This window comes from Electrophorus electricus, chromosome 10, assembly GCF_013358815.1.
Source record: "Electrophorus electricus isolate fEleEle1 chromosome 10, fEleEle1.pri, whole genome shotgun sequence".
Taxonomy (NCBI): Eukaryota; Metazoa; Chordata; class Actinopteri; order Gymnotiformes; family Gymnotidae; genus Electrophorus; species Electrophorus electricus.
The window spans coordinates 2,715,443-2,732,500 of record NC_049544.1 but is presented as its reverse complement, the minus strand read 5'-3'; the positions used below and the strand labels follow the sequence as shown (position 1 = coordinate 2,732,500).

The following is a 17,058-nucleotide window of genomic DNA, read 5'->3' as shown; positions in this document are numbered from 1 at the left end:
CCAGTCTTTCCCTCTGCATCTCTTCATCTCTCTGTCATTCCGTGCCTACTCTGTCTTTATCCCCCACCCCCCACCCCAACACCCTCCTCCCGCCCTGCCGTGCTGCAGTGCAGAAGCCTCTAGGTTTTCAGTACGATATTCCCTGAGCATTCTTGGGAATTCCGCTCTCGCTCTGTTCCCTTTTACATAACAGTACATTGAGGTTTCCCGGTGACACAAACATCAAAACATAAATAAGAGAGCAGTAGTGCTGCTACTCACCTCATACTGATATCTCCTGCACACATCAGTCACCTGCTTGTCAGTCACCGAGAGTGCCAAGATGGGGTTTATTTGGTCCCATGCTCAAAGTGGCACTTTCAAGATGTTAACCTCTGGGTTTAATTATATAGGCTTTTGTCTGTTTGGAAATGATATAGCTGTCTTATGACTTTTCGTGCTTTATTTTTAACTCCTTTCATAGATCTGTTCTCCTCCGTTCTTGTCTGTCGTGCCCTTGTGCCTCAATCTGTGCAGTTTTTTCCGCATTCCAGTGCTGCCACCCAGTGGACGAAATGTGCTCTTACACACGCTACACCCCCCAACCCCCCCCACGTCTTCCCACCATATCTCACCTTTTCATCTTGTCCATTCGCAGGCCCCCATCCCCGCCCAAAACCAAACTGATTTTCATTGAGAAATGGCTCTGTGATTTGGTTCCTGGGAGTACTCTTGGTATTGCACATGGCAGCATTACATACATTTTTAAAAGGACACAAGGTGTTTGTGAAGGTTTGTGCACCCGAATACGTGCTTCACTGAGGGAGTTATTATTTAATTGTCATACATTCATTACAATGTACAGCCCTTATGTACATGGTTTCTATATATATATATATGTATATATATATATATATATATATATATATATATATATATATATATATATAAAATTCATAAACCTGTGCATGTGCAAGTCACTAAATGACTTTATCACTGCCTGTAAAACTGTTGCCATAGAAACAGCAAATGAGTTTCAGGGTTTAAGGTTTAATTGGAAAGTGTTACTTATTAGATAAAACAATGGCTTGAGAAACTGAGAGAATTTAGTTGGAATTGCCCTTGTTTTTATTAAATCTCTCACTCAGTAAATGCATATTCTGTATTTCTTTGCATGTGTCAAAGACAGCAGGCTGTTGTCAGTACTACAGGACAATTTCAAACCTTTTGCCTTTTGCTGTAATAGCCATAATGGACTGTTATTCTTAAGGGGCATAAAGCATTTGTGTCATATTATGTATTTTTTTCAGCAGTGAAAGGGTTAAGAGCTTGTTTACTACAGTCGCAGCCTGAACAGGAGGCGCTTAGGAGGCCTGACCTGGTTGGCCGTAGCCCAGAGCTCCGAGAGAGCTCACTGGTGTAGAGCAGGTTATCCCCTCCCACCACCGTGACAGTTTGTTATTGACAGTTGTTAAAAGGGAGTGCAGAATCTTTCACCTCAGTTTGATAAGCGTTGATTTGAGTTTAGCTGGTGTGTCCTTGCGGTTATTTGCATTCTGTGAGGTCAAGCAGTTTGTGTGCTTTGTAGTGTTAGTGGTGGATGTCTTTCTTCTCTCACCAGTCCAGTGAGAAGGGCTCTGTTTTCACAGGGTTCTCCTCTTCTCCCTCCCTCGCGTCTCTCCTCTTCACAGAATGACTCTTGTTCTATTTTTACTTGCCTGACTCGCACTCTTTCCCCTTCACACCCATTTTTTCTCTCTTCCTCAAGCCTTCCACTACCTCTGCTTTTATTATCAGATCCCTGAGTCTTTTTCTAGTGATTTGATATTCATTTTTCCATTAAGCTTTACCCAAGTGTAATGTAAGGGTGAGGCAGAATGTTATACTCAAGGTCAGAAAACTGTATGGAAAATGCCTTCATAATCCTGGCAATGCACACCCCCCACACACACACCCACACACACACACACACACACACACACACACACACACACACACACACACACACACTCCCCCCCCACACACACACACACACTCACCCCCTCCACACACACACACTCACCCACACACACACACACACACACACACACACACTCACCCCCCCCACACACACTCACCCACACACACACACACACACTCACCCCCCCACACACACACTCATCCACCCACACACACACACACTCACCCCCCACACACACACACACTCACCCACCCACACACACACACATACACACACACACACTCACCCACCCACACACCCACACATACACACACACTCTTTCCATAGTGTGACTGTGATACTGGGCATAAAGCCAACGTCCAATTACCCCCTACGAATAACTTGGTCTTTCAACACTTCTATACTCAACACACACACACACAGTGAACATGCTTTTATCATGCAGAGTAGATGCTGGCTTTACTGATAGCAGAGTTTTAGGCCAGTAACCTGAGCCATGACATCATTATTAGCTTGGCCTCAGTGTCTGTAACAGACACATGAATACAGACACTGGGTTCACCCTGTGTGCAGCGTTAGCACTGCCTCACACAACAGTGCTGCAGCAGCTACCAAGTAAAGACATGACCAAACTTCACTACTAGCAATATGAGTTGTGATCTAACATTTTTTCCACAAAATCTGGCCCTCTTTCATTTCATTTCTCAGTCAAGGGCTTGATCGTTTTGGCCAGTGGGTTAGGGTTAGGGTTAGTGTTAGGGTGGGGTTGGGGTGGGGTTGGGGTTAGGGCGAGGTTAGGGTTAAGGTGGGATTAGGGTTAGGGTTGGTTGAGATTAGGGTTAGGGTGAGGTTAGGGTTGGGTGAGGTTAGGATTAGGGTAGGGTGAGATTAGGGTCAGGGTGATGTTAGGGTAGGATGAGGTTAGGTTTAGGGTTAGGGTGGGGCTAGGGTTAGGGTAGGGTGAGGTTAGGGTTAGGGTGAGGGTAGGGTTAGGGTTAGGTTAGGGTGAGGTTAGGGGTAAGGTTAGGTTAGGTTGAACGTTAGAGTGAGGTTAGGGTGAGGTTAGGGTTAGTGTTAGGTTTAACGTGAGGGTGAGGTTAGGGTTAGGGTGAAGTGAGGGTTAGGGTTAAGTTAGGGTAGGGTGAGGTTACAGTAGTAATAGTGGATATGGCTGTTTTCGTAGATAGATAGATAGATAGATAGATAGATAGATAGATAGATAGATAGATAGATAGATAGATAGATAGATAGATAGATAGATAGATAGATAGATAGACAGAGACAGACAGACAGACAGACAGACAGACAGACAGATAGATAGATAGATAGATAGATAGATAGATAGATAGATAGATAGATAGATAGATAGATAGATAGATAGATAGATAGATAGATAGATAGAAAGAATTGCCATTGGTTTTAGGAGTGAGAAGCAGTAGTGAACATGGTCAAGCAGAGTGAGATGTCAACCTGGCTTCAAGCAGTGACTGATGTTCAGACTGAGCAGTAGCAGAGGAAATAGACTAAAGATCACATTCCTGTATCAACTTCCCCTTCTGATATTGTGAGTCAAATATCGTGTCAGATCACAATATGCATAGTGAGCCACTCCTCAGTTAGAGGAGTCACTCTGTCTTGAAGATGTGGGCTGTTACATCTACATAAAGAACAGAGGTGCTCTTTGTGACTTTGTCACATCTTCAAGTTTTTCTTTTTTTTTTTTCTTTTCTTAGGCCGTTTCAAGAAATAAACTTACAGCAGTCTCTCTCTGTTCTGAAATGGCCTCAAGTGGTACTAACTCTGTGGTAGCTGTAATTCTGGACAATGGAAGTCCAGACCAAGTTGTGTGAAACAATGTGTTGTTCTTCTTGTGATCTCTTAAATCGATCTCAGCCCACTGTTGGAAGTAACCAGTAGCAATGCTATGAAGGCAGGACCGTGAAAGAATAATTAATTTTACCCTGTCAGGTTGTGCCTTTCTGCCCAATAGAGTGGCGCAAATATGAACGTCAAGCATCACGACAGCCAATGCAAAGTAATGCTCCAGAGTTTTATTATTTTTTTTACAATACAGAATATTCAAACGCTCATTTGCCTGCCGGGTCCAGTGAGGTACTGTAGGACAATTGAATTTGCATATGACTGACATTCCACCGCACTCTGTAACCAATCAGCGACGGAGTCGGTCTTGTGGCAGGTCTGCGCCGTGGACCAATCGTGTCGAGTGTTTGAAAACTAAGAGGCGGGGTCACGGGCTGGGCGAGGTTGACACCGCGCAGTTAGAACGAAAGGGGGCAGTCTACCATACCACAAGAGGAAGAGGGAGGGAAAGAGAGAGAAAGAAAGAAAGAAGGAAAGAAAGAAAGAAAGAAAGAAAAGGGTTTAGCGAAGCAAAAGAGGAGAGAGCTCGAGGGGGGGAAGAGCCGAGGCGAGGTGAATGACGGTTGCGATTCAACGAGTTTTTACTACGAACGCCTATCCACTGCGCGCGGAGGCCCTGCTGCAGGGGTGCTGGACTTCAGCAGCTGCAACTCCACTCCGGATCAGCATCGCACCGGAGCATCTCCGCTCAGCTATTCTTTTCTGTTTTTTGGCCTCATCGCGTTGTCATCGGAGGTTTGGGACAGGGGGTGGGCGGGGGGAGTTGCACATTAGGGATCTCGGTCGACGTTTATTCAAAAAAGGTTTTTAAAAAACGTTTAATGGTGTTCCCGGCGAGCTGATAGGGAGCCTTTGCTGGCGGCATTTCTGGTCGATTAGCCTTGTAGATGAGGTGAGGTTGACTCAGATTGGTGCGTGTAGGAGAGGGGGTGCCAAAGAAGGTATTTAAAAATGAGAAGTTGCGGAATTGGTTTGGATTCTAATCGCATGTCAGCTTTCATTTCATCTCCTTTTTCCGCTCAACACATTGGAGCTCAGGCATAATCGCTGGGTTTGCGGTGGATGTGTCTAACAGGACAGACTGCTGTGAGGTACAGGCGAGAAGAACACAGCAGCCCCGGGCAGGGCATGGGGTGTCTACTGTTAGAGAACAAATGATGTGGATCAGAGGGTGTACAATATAGTATCAGTGCTTTAACCAGCGAAAATCTAAAAAAAAAAAAAAAGGCTGGCGATTCCCGTTAGGACACAGTGTTTTATCAAAGTATTATTGTGAGCCATTTTGAGAAAGCATCTCGCAGGGCAAAGTCAGTGAGACTTTGGGTAAAATATTTTGCCCGTACTTGTAATGTAGGTGGCAAATATAAGAAACGTTGTGCTACAGCAGTGCACTGTATTCATCGTGATTATCGATGTTTTCCAAATGTAACAGAGCCAGTTATCTATTTTAGTCTACCTGTCCTTTTTTATTTATTTTATTTTTATATACTCACAATCAGGTACAATTTTTAAAAAAATCATTTCTTCCCCTTTAAAATGTGAGGAAGTGCGTGGAGGTGTAAGATTGCGGTGAGATGAGGGCGACCTGCATTTCCCTGGCGGCGTTCGGCGGAGCGGGTACCGGGCCAGGGGCGTTCCCGAGGGGACGGACGCGTTCCGAGCGGTGCTGGTGAAACCAGGGCCGGTTCCCGGTGCACCTTCGGAGCATGCGAGAGCTGTTTCTGTGCTTTAAAGACTAGTGACACTTCACAAGACGATAATAAATAGATTCAACAGTGGTCATATAAATACTGTGGCAGCCACAAAACACTGGAGCTGCTGTTGGGGATATAAAGTTTGCCGGCTAATGTCAGAAGTGAATCGATGAAAATGGTGTGAGCCTGATCTGACTAGCTATCTGATTTTGTCGCAGGCCATGTGAATATATCCAGTTGGGAAACGCAATTTTTCCTCTTTTCTATCGACAATAACAGCCTTACTCATGACCCTTCAATATTTGATGTGTCGGGTTGTTTGAAAAGTTTGTTGGGTGGTTCGTTACAATCCAAAGAAAAGGAAATAAACCGTGGCGTGGTCGGTTCAGACCCAGAACTGGCTCAGCATTAGTAGCATGCTAAACTAGCTAACTAGCTAGTTCAGCTGCAGGATAGCCTTGCTTTGACCATTGATTTAACAACTCGGATGCATGTTTTCGACTTGGTTATCGCTTTACGGTGACTAATAGTTTGTTATTGTACATAATCTTAATGTAGGGCACACGTGCCTGTGTACAGACGTCTAGTTTGGACACAGGTTCGAGCTTAGGGCAGGTCGCTCTACGCGAGGCCGGGGATGACCGAGGGGCCTACTTAACCTTTTCGTTGCCGTGTTGATTTGTAAATGTAAACAAACAGACGAAGAGGGGGCGTTAAGGGGCATCTGGACCAAAAATAATGCAGATCTTCCAAATATAAAGTTATTGCTGAGAATCAGTTTACAATACAGTTTGATCGCTCTTCACGAATCCTTGCTACGTTTAAATATTTCTTACCCATTGCCTTGTTTTTAAAAGCAATGCGTGTTTTGAAAGAGAAACCTGACCTAGCTACCTTGGAGCTTTGCGGTTGTCAGTAGCTTGGTTAGTGCGCTATTTGCAGCTAGATGCACTCTTGTCTGAGCCATCAAATATTTGTAATTTAAAAGGTAACTGCCCAAAGATTATTTCTCATCGTTTATAAGAGGGACCTTCTGCACCAGAGTTACCAAACTGGCTAGCTAGGTCGGATGTTGCTGGTCTCATCGATTATGGCCGCTTATTTTCGTTCGTGGACTGACCACCTGCCAAGGACAACGATCATGAAGATGCTGCATTTTTACTAGACAGGATTCGTATTCTTTTTTTTTTACCAAATGGACAATTAAAAACGTCCACAGTAACGGACATTTTCTTACGTGTTTATGAAGTTTCTATAAAACCAAGAGATTAAAGATTCTTTATCCACAATGTTTTCTTCAGAAAGCTCACAGTATCTGCGCCAAGGACTGAGCATGTTTGGTTAGTTACCCCCATTCTTTGTCAGTCTGTCTGTTAACCTTTTATCTGCCACAGTAACTACTACAATACTACTTCTGTGCTGCAGTTGTCTTAATTACAATATCGGAAAATTAATGCTCGCCAAATATACTCAGGCCACGACTATCAGGTTTTCTTACGGGGCATAAAGTAGTCAGTGATGATGCTGATAAGAATGACAAGTATATTTGAATATTCTATATACAGTGTCAGTTATCATTACCTTATTCCTTATGGCATATGGGATATTTTGATTACTTTCTTTTAAGTAGTTTTGCAGACACTGCTATAATGCAAGATACCACAGTCCACCTCATTTAAATGCATATTTAAAATGAAGCTATGGTTTATTTGTCAAAAGGTTCTGAATTTTATTTGATATTTATTTGTATGTAAATGAAGCCACATTCAGATGTCTGTCTTACTGTAATGTGGTATAACAGACTGTAGCCTAAATTCTCACAAAGAAGCAAAATGTTTTATTTATTTGTTTTACCATATATATTTTGAATGTACTCAGCAATGATTATTGACTAGGTCCTTGTTATTGTTGTTATTATTATTCTATATAGGGCAGTGGTAGCTTAGTGGTAAGGTAATTGACTTGTAATTGGATAGTTGCTGGTTCAAGTCCCACCAGTGACACTGTTGGGCCCCTGAGCAAGACCCTTAGCCCTAAATTACTCAAGCTGTGTTCAGTCATAATTACACGTTGCTTTGGATAAAAGCATCAGCTAAATGCCATAAGTTTATTATTCATTCCGAACACATTTTGGCTCCTTGACTTCCAGGTGTTAACGTACTGAGTTGTTTGGTGTTCACACTGACTAGAATGGCTCTTGTCTTTTTTCTTTCTGTAGTGTGGACTAATGTGGAGCCTAGATCAGTTCCAGTGTTTCCTTGGCATTCATTGGTCCCTTTCCTGGCACCTACCCAATCAGATCCATCAGCTCAGCCTGGGGAGGGCCAGCAGCCTGTCAATCATTCTCAGGCTGGCACTCTAAAGAAAGGTGATTTGTGTTTTTAGCATGGTATTTTATCCATATACTTATCATTTTCAGTAATTAAATAATGTTAAGGCACATAATTGTATGGAATAATTCTTGTGATTGGATTTATTCTGATTTGCTTATCTGTGCTTTCCTCAAATTATCATTGTACACACAATGTAACAGTATCATCTGTAATTTACCCATGACCTAATGTGGCAGCTGACCATCAGAGATGCCACATCAGACATTTTCAAGTGAGACACTGATAAAAGTTGTCCGTTTGGCGAGTATAAGCCTCTTTCGCTTCCTTAGAGTCCCAGGGTGGGTCAGTGCAGAAGGAGGTCATCGAGGGAGCAGCAAACCCCCCCTCACGGCCTGCGCCCGCTACTGATGACCTTCCCCCAGAGAGAGAAAGGGACGTGGAGAGAGACAGGCCGGACAGTGAGACGGAGAGTGACATAGATGATCCGTGAGTAGTCCAGCGATGTGCGTCTTTGTGTGTGTAGGAAGCTGGATGGGGGTGCTTGACAAATATTGGTTGTTTTGGCTGATAGTGAGTGCTATTACCAGTTTTGGAGAACATTCGATCACTCGAGTCTTTTAGAATGACTAAATTCTGTTACTAGTAATTCATGTAGGATTACTAACATTTTAAAACTTAATTAAACAAAATATACACACCATGAACAGCAGATCTGTGTAGTTCCTTATCTTTTCAAATAGGAGGCTCTTTAAAATCTTTAAAGTGTGTATGTGTGTGTGTAGTGATTTTTACTCAGTGACATGCTTCTATTCAATGAGGCTCTTTTTTCAAGCAGTTTTAAATACCTCTAATTTAGCATTTCACCATTTTCATGTCAAGCTTCGTTAGGCTTTTTTCACACCATGTGTATGGTTGTACAAAAGTGCGAGCCTCTTCTTGCTAATTACTGTTGGAGTAATTGAGTTCTCAACATGCTTGGTTATATGGGCAAGGCCTTCTAGATCCACTGGTACATCAGTATTTGTTTAATCTGGTACATCACTATTAAACACATCTGTAGTAGCAGATGTAATGGTTTGCTCAATTTGATAATGGGGCAACAATATCACAGTACAAACAGTTATAAAAAAAGTGGTCAGGTAGTAACTCGTGTGTGTGTGTGTGTGTGTGTGTGTGTGTGTGTGTGTGTGTGTGTGTGTGTGTGTGAATATATAGAACATTTATATATATGTAATAACATACACACACATATATTTGTGTGTATATTTGTATGTGTGTATGTTTTTATTTATTTTATGTATTTATTTTTTTGGTTGTGTTTAAAAATGGAAAATAGCCCACAAACAGTGTACTCAAGCCAACTATATTTGCTTCCTCAACATACATATGGTCACTTTTCCATAATTTGGCACATCACTCTTATACAAGCATTCATGTTGGTGATTAACATTAAAAGCTAATGTTTGCTTATTGCACATTTACTGCTGGATTGATTGCGCACGTAGGATTACTAACATTTTAAAACTTAATTAAACAAAATATACACACCATGAACAGCAGATCTGTGTTGTTCCTTATCTTGTAGTCCACTTTTGGAGCATCACTAAATGCTGCCATAGGATATGGTGAAATATAACTTGTAGGTTCTGGAAAGTTCAGCTAGGTCAAGCACAATAATTTAAGAAGCAGGACATGTTCAAGATTGCATAAAACTACCATACAGTTATCATGGTTTCAAAACCTATAGCCGACTTTCCCGGTGTGTCAGTTTGCGTAAGTGATGTAGTGGAGAGTGATACAGGTCCTGTGATCGATGGAACTCAGGCACATGATTCAAAAAAAGATACATGAAGTTGCTAACCAAGTTGCCAATATATTTGTTAACACAAATTAAATGACAAATTGAATATTTTGAAAATGTACTTTATATGAAATTTGGTCTTGAAAGCAAATGTTAACGATTCTTTTTAAAATTGTAGACTTTCTTTGCGGAGTGTGAGCTGTTGGCAGTCACCGCTACATCACTGCACAGACTTTACATGCTGCGTGTTTATATGGTGCATTTACAATATGCACAGATTTGATTTATGTCATAATTTATTTTATGATCCAGTGTCTGCTGGCGATTGTTGTGGTGAGGCTGAGGTCATAACAGAAAACGTTTCCCAAGCACACCATGTTCCTGGCTAGTCAGTCCAACACAATGGCAGCCTAAAGGCAGAAAATGAATGAGTGCTACTGTCTCTCTTCCTTGCACGCACGTGTGTGTGAGAGTGCACGAGTTTGTGTGCGTCACATAATGAGTGACAGGAGCAGACTTACATAGCTACTTGCAATAATGAGCTGTCATTTGAATATGCTAAACTGAAAGACTTTCCCTCTCATTGATGAGTAAACATGCAAATTTGCATCTAAAATGGAACATTAAGGTACTTTACTTTCACTCCCCTCAGAGATTTGGTACTTGCTTATATGAGCTCACCTGTACTTAAGTGCTCACATCCCGATAAGACTCTTTTGTCATTAATTATTCAGTTAATATTGACACACACACACACACACACACACACACACACACACACATACATACACGCACATATATATATATATATATATATATATATATATATATATATATATATATATATATATATATATATATATATATAAAATAATAATATTTATTTATTAATTTTTTAGTTTATATATATATATATATATATATATATATATATATATATATATATATATATATATATATATATTTATTGTATGTGTGTATACACACACACACACAAGCATTCGCATTCACCCCGTCCTGCATATGTAGTGGAGAGTATTTCTCATGATTTACCTCTCATATGGGCACATTTCTCCACTTGCTGCATGTGCAGCAAGTTCCACTTTCTGCCAACTGGAGCACGTCGGACGTCCACCAGTTCCCGTGTCAGATTGTTCTAATGCTGTTTGGACAGCACAGATGTGACTGCTGAGGTTATGAGGAGATGTTTTAGCGGTGTGTGCTAGACATCTGAGAGCGACTAACGCCACAAGAAACGTACACACACATTCTGCCCCCACCCAACTGCACACTCTGGAATTCAAGTTTTATTCGGAGATGGTAGTGATTGTAGTTCTGTTTTCAAATTATGCTCATTGTTAAGGGGATACTCTGAAGGTCTGGATGTATTGGAAGCCTGCATTTTAATTCAAAGGTACATCCATACCTAAAGAAATGTAAAAAATTGTTTTTTTTATTGGAACCAAATAGAATTGTGGGAATGCAAGTGCGTCGTTGACTGCGGGCTGCCTCACGCTTAGAACTTGCAGTTCCATGTTTGACAAGGAGGCCAGACAGTTTGAAGCCTTGCGTAGTATGTAATCCTTCTTTCTTTCCTGCGCAAAGGACAGTCTCAAACCATGCAAGAAGCGAGTCCTCCTCAGCAGAGCAAAATCGGCTCGTAGCGGCTTGTCATTATAGCAACATTCCACTAATGACTAACACTCCGGTTATTGAGGTTCTGAGCGCGTCCCACCGCAGTGCATAGTGCTCTCCATAAACCCACACAGTGGCACCCACCTCTAGCTTGGAAGAGCACAGGTGCCCCTTTCGATTTGTACAGTATGACGGCAGTGCAGCCATATGCAAAGAAGGACGAAAATAACGAGCATATTGGATTCATATGTGTGAAGCATATGGGCCGTTGCTCCGGTATTCCAGATGTTCAGGGGAACGTCTGGAAATTTACATCGCGACCAGACGAGCAGAAGATGAGCCTCATGTTGATGAAGACTAGCGCGCGTCCGCCCACGTGCGCTGCGTGCGGGGGGGACGTGAGACACGCGTGCTGGTGCACAGCCTGCAGTGGTTCACAGGTCTGCTTGTGTGCGTCCAGGTTTCTGCCAGGCGTTCTCCCCGACCCGCCAGTCTCGGCGTCTCCTGGGAAAAGGCGCTCTCAGTCTCTCAGTGCTCTGCCCAAAGATGACAAGAACAGCCCTGGCAAGGTAGGCGCGCACACACACACACACACACACACCCCACTCCATGCCCTCTGTCTTAAATGCTCTTCCGTTTCCTCTACTCCCTCCCTCTGCAGAGGGAGAAGGATCATATAAGGAGGCCCATGAACGCCTTCATGATCTTCAGCAAGCGCCACCGCGCCCTCGTCCACCAACGCCACCCCAACCAGGACAACCGCACCGTCAGCAAGATCCTGGGCGAGTGGTGGTACGCCCTGGGCCCCAAAGAGAAGCAGAAGTACCATGACCTCGCCTTCCAGGTAACGTCTGCGGGCCGGAGGCCGGAGGCTCGCGTGCCCCTTGTGAAGCGTGCCGAGGTCTTTCCCGCGGGCCCTCCGTGACTCCGCCTCCCTCCCGCCCTCCAACCCCTGCCCCGCAGGTGAAGGAGGCACACTTTAAAGCCCACCCGGACTGGAAGTGGTGTAACAAGGACAGGAAGAAGTCCAGCAGCGAGGGCCGCGGTGTGGCCGGGGGCAAGGACATCAGGGAGAGGAGCATGTCTGAGACCACCGGTACGGTTTCAGGGCGCAGGAGCGGCGGAGGATGTGCGGCTCTCTGTGCACCTTGTGACGTTCTCCTCGAAGATAATCCCACTTCTATTTAAAAACAAAAAACAAAATGAACCCCATTTGGGTTCAGTGGTCTTGGCACTTGTTCCTGTTCTCGTTACCTTTGCCTCTGTCTCCTGCAGAGCCTCCATCTGTGTCACTGGGTCCTGAGCTCAAAGGGGTGGGGCCTGGTATGGTAGGCGTGGCAGAGCGGGCTGGAGGGGAGGGGCACGCCCGCCCCAGGGCCTTCTCCCAGAGTGCCGTGCACAGTTTGGAGAAGAATGAGAGAGGGAACCCTCAGATGCTAGCAGAGCTTGCACAGGTAAAACTTCCGCACGCACACACACACACACACACACACTCAATCACGGGGGATTGTGCGGGTCGTTGAGCATGCTCGGGAAAACTTGCTGACGTAAGCTGCGCTCTCTCAGATGTGCGGCGACGGGAGTCAGGTTCCGGGGCGTACGGCTCTCCCTCAGGTCCAGAGGGGCGTGAGTGAAGACATGACCAGTGACGAGGAACGCATGGTCATCTGTGAGGAGGAGGGGGACGATGATGTCATCGGTGAGTCAAGGTTTTGCATATAGTTGTCGTCGTCGTCCTTTGGCCGGCATGCCGCTGGGGGCGGTTGGAGGCGGGCCGTGTTTCCGAGTCTGTCTGCGGGCCGACACGTTTGTCCCTAGGCTCTGCCCCTTTGCTTTTCTCGCATTCTGACCTCCCACTGCTCACCCAGCACATGGAAATAAACCCTGTATGTACATGACTGCAGCTGGTTGGTGGGTTCTCTGGTCATTCTTCCAGCACTTTTATCCTTTATATTTTTTTTTTACTTTCTTCACTCAGTTTAAATCTTTGAACTGTGTAATCTGCAGCTTCAGGTCACGTAGACTGAATGCTAACACACGCAGTCTTTGTAATTCACCGTAATGTATTTGATGTGACATTTGATATGATTCTCTGCCAAAGAGTCCGTCTGTCTCTGTCTATCCATCCCTTTCTTTTTGTCTTGGATCTTGATGGATCTTATTATATAAGATCCACATTTTTATATGTGTACTGTGATTTATTTAGTGCCTGCCGTCACAAGAAAGTTTCTATATTGGTATATACGAGTTTCTATAATGAATATGAAAATTAATTTATTTAAACTGCTTCTTAATGTTATAGGACAGTACTCATGATTGACAGTGCACTGTCTGAGATGAATGGGAGTGTGTGATAACAAGCATCAGTGCTTTGATATCAGGTGTTTTTAAAGCTTGTATTTTAGGTTTAGCTAGACACATTTTCAGAGATGCTGCAGTGAAGAGCTGACAGTCTGGTGTTTAATGGGATCCTGGAAGATTGGAGGGACAGAGAGAGGAAACGCAGGGCTGGAAGCTAAGAGAGGAGGAGGCGCTTCAAACGCAGCAGCAGTGCAGCACGCAGCTCCAGAACGCGCTCCAGAACACGCTCCCTGCCTTCTGTTGCCTTGGGCTGCTTTACAGCCGGTGTGTGTGTTCTGTCGAGTCGTTTTCAGCAGGGTGGCTATATTTCGGTTCTGGCTGAGATGGGGTGTTAATAGAATAGAAGGACATTTTGATGTCTCTGTCTCGGCATTCAGAGACACGAGTGGGCTTTCAAAGCGTTACTCTCCAGTTTACTTCAGATATAATTCTGCTGTACACAAACTACCAGTGAGTGGAGATGCTGGAAACTCAAACCCTTATATTAGGCCCCTATGGACTGGTATGAGGGGTGGGGGGGTTCATTTATTAATGAACTGTGCTTGAGCAACGTGACCTTTAGAAGAGAAGTTAAGAGCGTTCTGAGTGGTGCTCAGCAGTCGCTCAGATACTCAGTCAGACCGTCCAAACTGCTTTTCTGAAGCCACAATCAGACATTCGTGCGTTCTCGGGCTCCGCGCCTGGCTCTGCCCACCCGCTCTGGCACGGAGCGCGTCGACAGCCTGGGAACAAGGGGCCCTTCTCGTAGTGCCAGGGACTCCCGTCGCTCTGCCTGGGCAGCGCTTGGAGCAGCATGCGCCTGTGTGTCACTCATCCCCACGGACGTGGACGAGGGCGCGCCGGCGTCCGTGACCACGACCTGCGTCATTGTAAACAGAACTATGTAAAACTTAGTTTAAAAATACCCTGTACCGTGCTGGGCATTTTAAGACATTTGGAGAACATTTGGAGAACAGCCTCTGTAGCTGGACTAGAGCAAAAGTGCCTTTTTGACTTTTCGAGAGAGAGAAACATGAAAAACAACATTTTAAACAAGTGTATGGTTTCTTTGTCAAATCGGAACAGATAGTACATCTTGAATATGCAAATCATTTGACCCATAAGGGCAGCCTGCTTATATTTTATTGGCTGTTGTAGCTTGTGGGTGGTGCTGCAGTTCTGGGGTCAGAGCGATGAAAGGTTAGCGGCCCTCCGCGCATGTGTATGGGCGGAGCACCTGGAGGGACGACCCTTAGCTTAACGGTCAAGCGTCCAGTCCCCCTGTGGCATGCTGGAGCTCCAGTAACATCCCTCCATGTGTCTCCCACTTCAGAAGACCCTTACCCGGGCAGCTCCATAGACCTGAAGTGCAAGGAGAAGGTGACAGACAGCGACAGCGAGACCGGATCTGGGGAGGAAGGAGACCGTAAGGTAGAGTCTCAGTAGAAACACTGCCAGCCTGAGAGATAACAGGAAAAATCACTGAACCACTGTAAGCAGTCTGTCTTTTTTGGGGGGAGTTGCGTAATACCATGTTAAGAGGCAGTATTCAGTTCTCATTATAGCTTCTCATTTCTCATTTGCCTTCGCTCGGACAGAGAGTCTTCGCACCTGTGATCTGCTCCTCTTCGGCGGGCTCAAGTCACGGGCGCAGTTTGTCCCTCTCCTCGTGCCCCTCCTCTAGACTCTTCTCCGACACACCTCCTAAGAGGAGGCGCGCGATGGAGGGAGGAGAGGGAGATCACCGGGAGGCAGAGGGAGGGGACCCTCACCTCCTGCCTCTGTCTTCCTCGGGTCAGTCCACCTCGGTCAGTGCGGGGGGAGGTGCATCTCCAGCGCTGGGCCTGGGGGCGGTGAGGGTGGCGTCGACCGTCGTCACTAACGTGGTGCGTCCCGTCGTCAGCACCCCGCTGCCGATTGCCAGCAAGTCACCTCACGACAGGAAACCCACCGCTCCTCAGGCGCAACTGCTTATAGGACCTGGAGCCATGGGAGGCGGGGCATCAGCAGGAGGGGGTGGGTACTATTCCTCGTCTTCGCCCAGTCCTGTACCTGCAGGGGGAAGTCAAGTGACCAATCTAGTTTTGGGAGGCACATTCCAGGCCCCGCCCACAGTACAGCTCATCACACCCCCACCTCAAAATCCAGCTTCCCCTGTGCTGGCCACAGCCAATCAGAGTAACGGCCCCGTACCTCTGCCTCTGCTGCAGCCGCACGTTGTGCCCACTGCCTCTCTAGCACCCCCCACAGGCCAAAAACCCGTGACACAAGTTCAGTACATCCTTCCCACTCTCTCAGCCAGCAACCCTAAGAGCCCCTCCCCTCAGCAGCCCAACCAGCCAACCAGTATCTTCACCCTGCCCACAGCTCCTCCTACTCTTACCTCACTGGCTAATGGGAAGCAGTCAGGATACGCCTCCAGCCCTGCCGTGGGTGTGGTCAGCCCGGGAGCTAGAGGTGAGGAAAAAAAATTTAGTTGATGTTACCAAAAGAAAAGTGAAACATTTTAAAGGATGTTAAGCGTGATTAATTTTTAAATAAACTACCTTCCATTTCCTCTTCTTGCAATCGGTAGGTAAGGTGCAGCATTAAAGCCCTTGTTATTTATATCAGTTTGTTTGTGTGTGTGTGTGTGTCTTTTCTCTCTTTCTGCAGTGCAAACACAGTCCCCAGTCTTACAGGGCAAGATGCTGGTTCCCATGGCAACTGTGAGGACTGCTCCTGCCCCTTCTCAGCAGTTTCCCTTGGTGGCCCCTCCTCTTCCTGTCCAGAATGGAGCTCAGACAGGAAATAAGGTGAGAACCATTTACATGCCCAAAGAACTAAACCGTGAACTCACTGCAGTGGTTGTTTGTGTTTATTTTGGTTGAATATGAGAAATGACTACATCTTTTCAGTAAACAAATGCCGTACAATCGGATGGTATGTAGACGGCAGGATTTGCAAGTCAGCTCAGAATACACTTGAAAATATCCAGCAGATACATTTCTCTTATGTCTGTGTTTCAGCATTTAAGTATGATGGTGTTCATTCTTGAATGAGAGAGTGGAGGATAAAGATTTACACATCAGTAACTCCACTGCTCATCTCCTCTCCTCCTCCTCCTCCTCCTCCTCCTCCTCCTCCTCTTCCTCTCCACTGCTCACCTCCTCTCCTCCTCCTCCTCCTCCTCCTCTCCTGTAGATTATCCAGATAGCTCCAATGCCCGTTGTCCAGTCCCAGCTTCCTTCAGCTGGGAGTCCATTCTCCGTAACCATGGGAACGGCCACAGTGGTTGCCCCAGGCTCTACCCCCTCACAAGCTGTGCTGCTGCCTCCCCCACCTACGAGGTATGATACACAGACATGCTAACCAACTGCACCCACACACACACACACACACACACACACACACACACACACACACACACACACACACACACACACACACACACTC

General features: G+C 45.4%; 1 protein-coding gene across 6 annotated transcripts in view; it reads left to right on the top strand.

Annotated features, from left to right (window-relative positions):
- Positions 1 to 17,058, top strand: part of cicb (capicua transcriptional repressor b) — a 43,520-nt gene that overhangs the window by 20,736 nt on the left and 5,726 nt on the right. For 4 of the 6 annotated variants that reach the window (XM_027019482.2, XM_027019480.2, XM_027019481.2 and 1 more), the window contains exons 3-13: positions 7,733 to 7,882; positions 8,177 to 8,333; positions 11,744 to 11,852; positions 11,945 to 12,127; positions 12,247 to 12,379; positions 12,559 to 12,737; positions 12,850 to 12,982; positions 14,957 to 15,054; positions 15,222 to 16,080; positions 16,279 to 16,418; positions 16,807 to 16,952. In XM_027019482.2, coding sequence (XP_026875283.2) covers positions 7,733 to 7,882; positions 8,177 to 8,333; positions 11,744 to 11,852; positions 11,945 to 12,127; positions 12,247 to 12,379; positions 12,559 to 12,737; positions 12,850 to 12,982; positions 14,957 to 15,054; positions 15,222 to 16,080; positions 16,279 to 16,418; positions 16,807 to 16,952 — 2,287 coding nt within the window. The remainder of the gene's footprint in view (positions 1 to 7,732; positions 7,883 to 8,176; positions 8,334 to 11,743; positions 11,853 to 11,944; positions 12,128 to 12,246; positions 12,380 to 12,558; positions 12,738 to 12,849; positions 12,983 to 14,956; positions 15,055 to 15,221; positions 16,081 to 16,278; positions 16,419 to 16,806; positions 16,953 to 17,058) is intronic. The other 2 variants (XM_027019483.2, XM_027019479.2) reach the window with 2 other exon arrangements.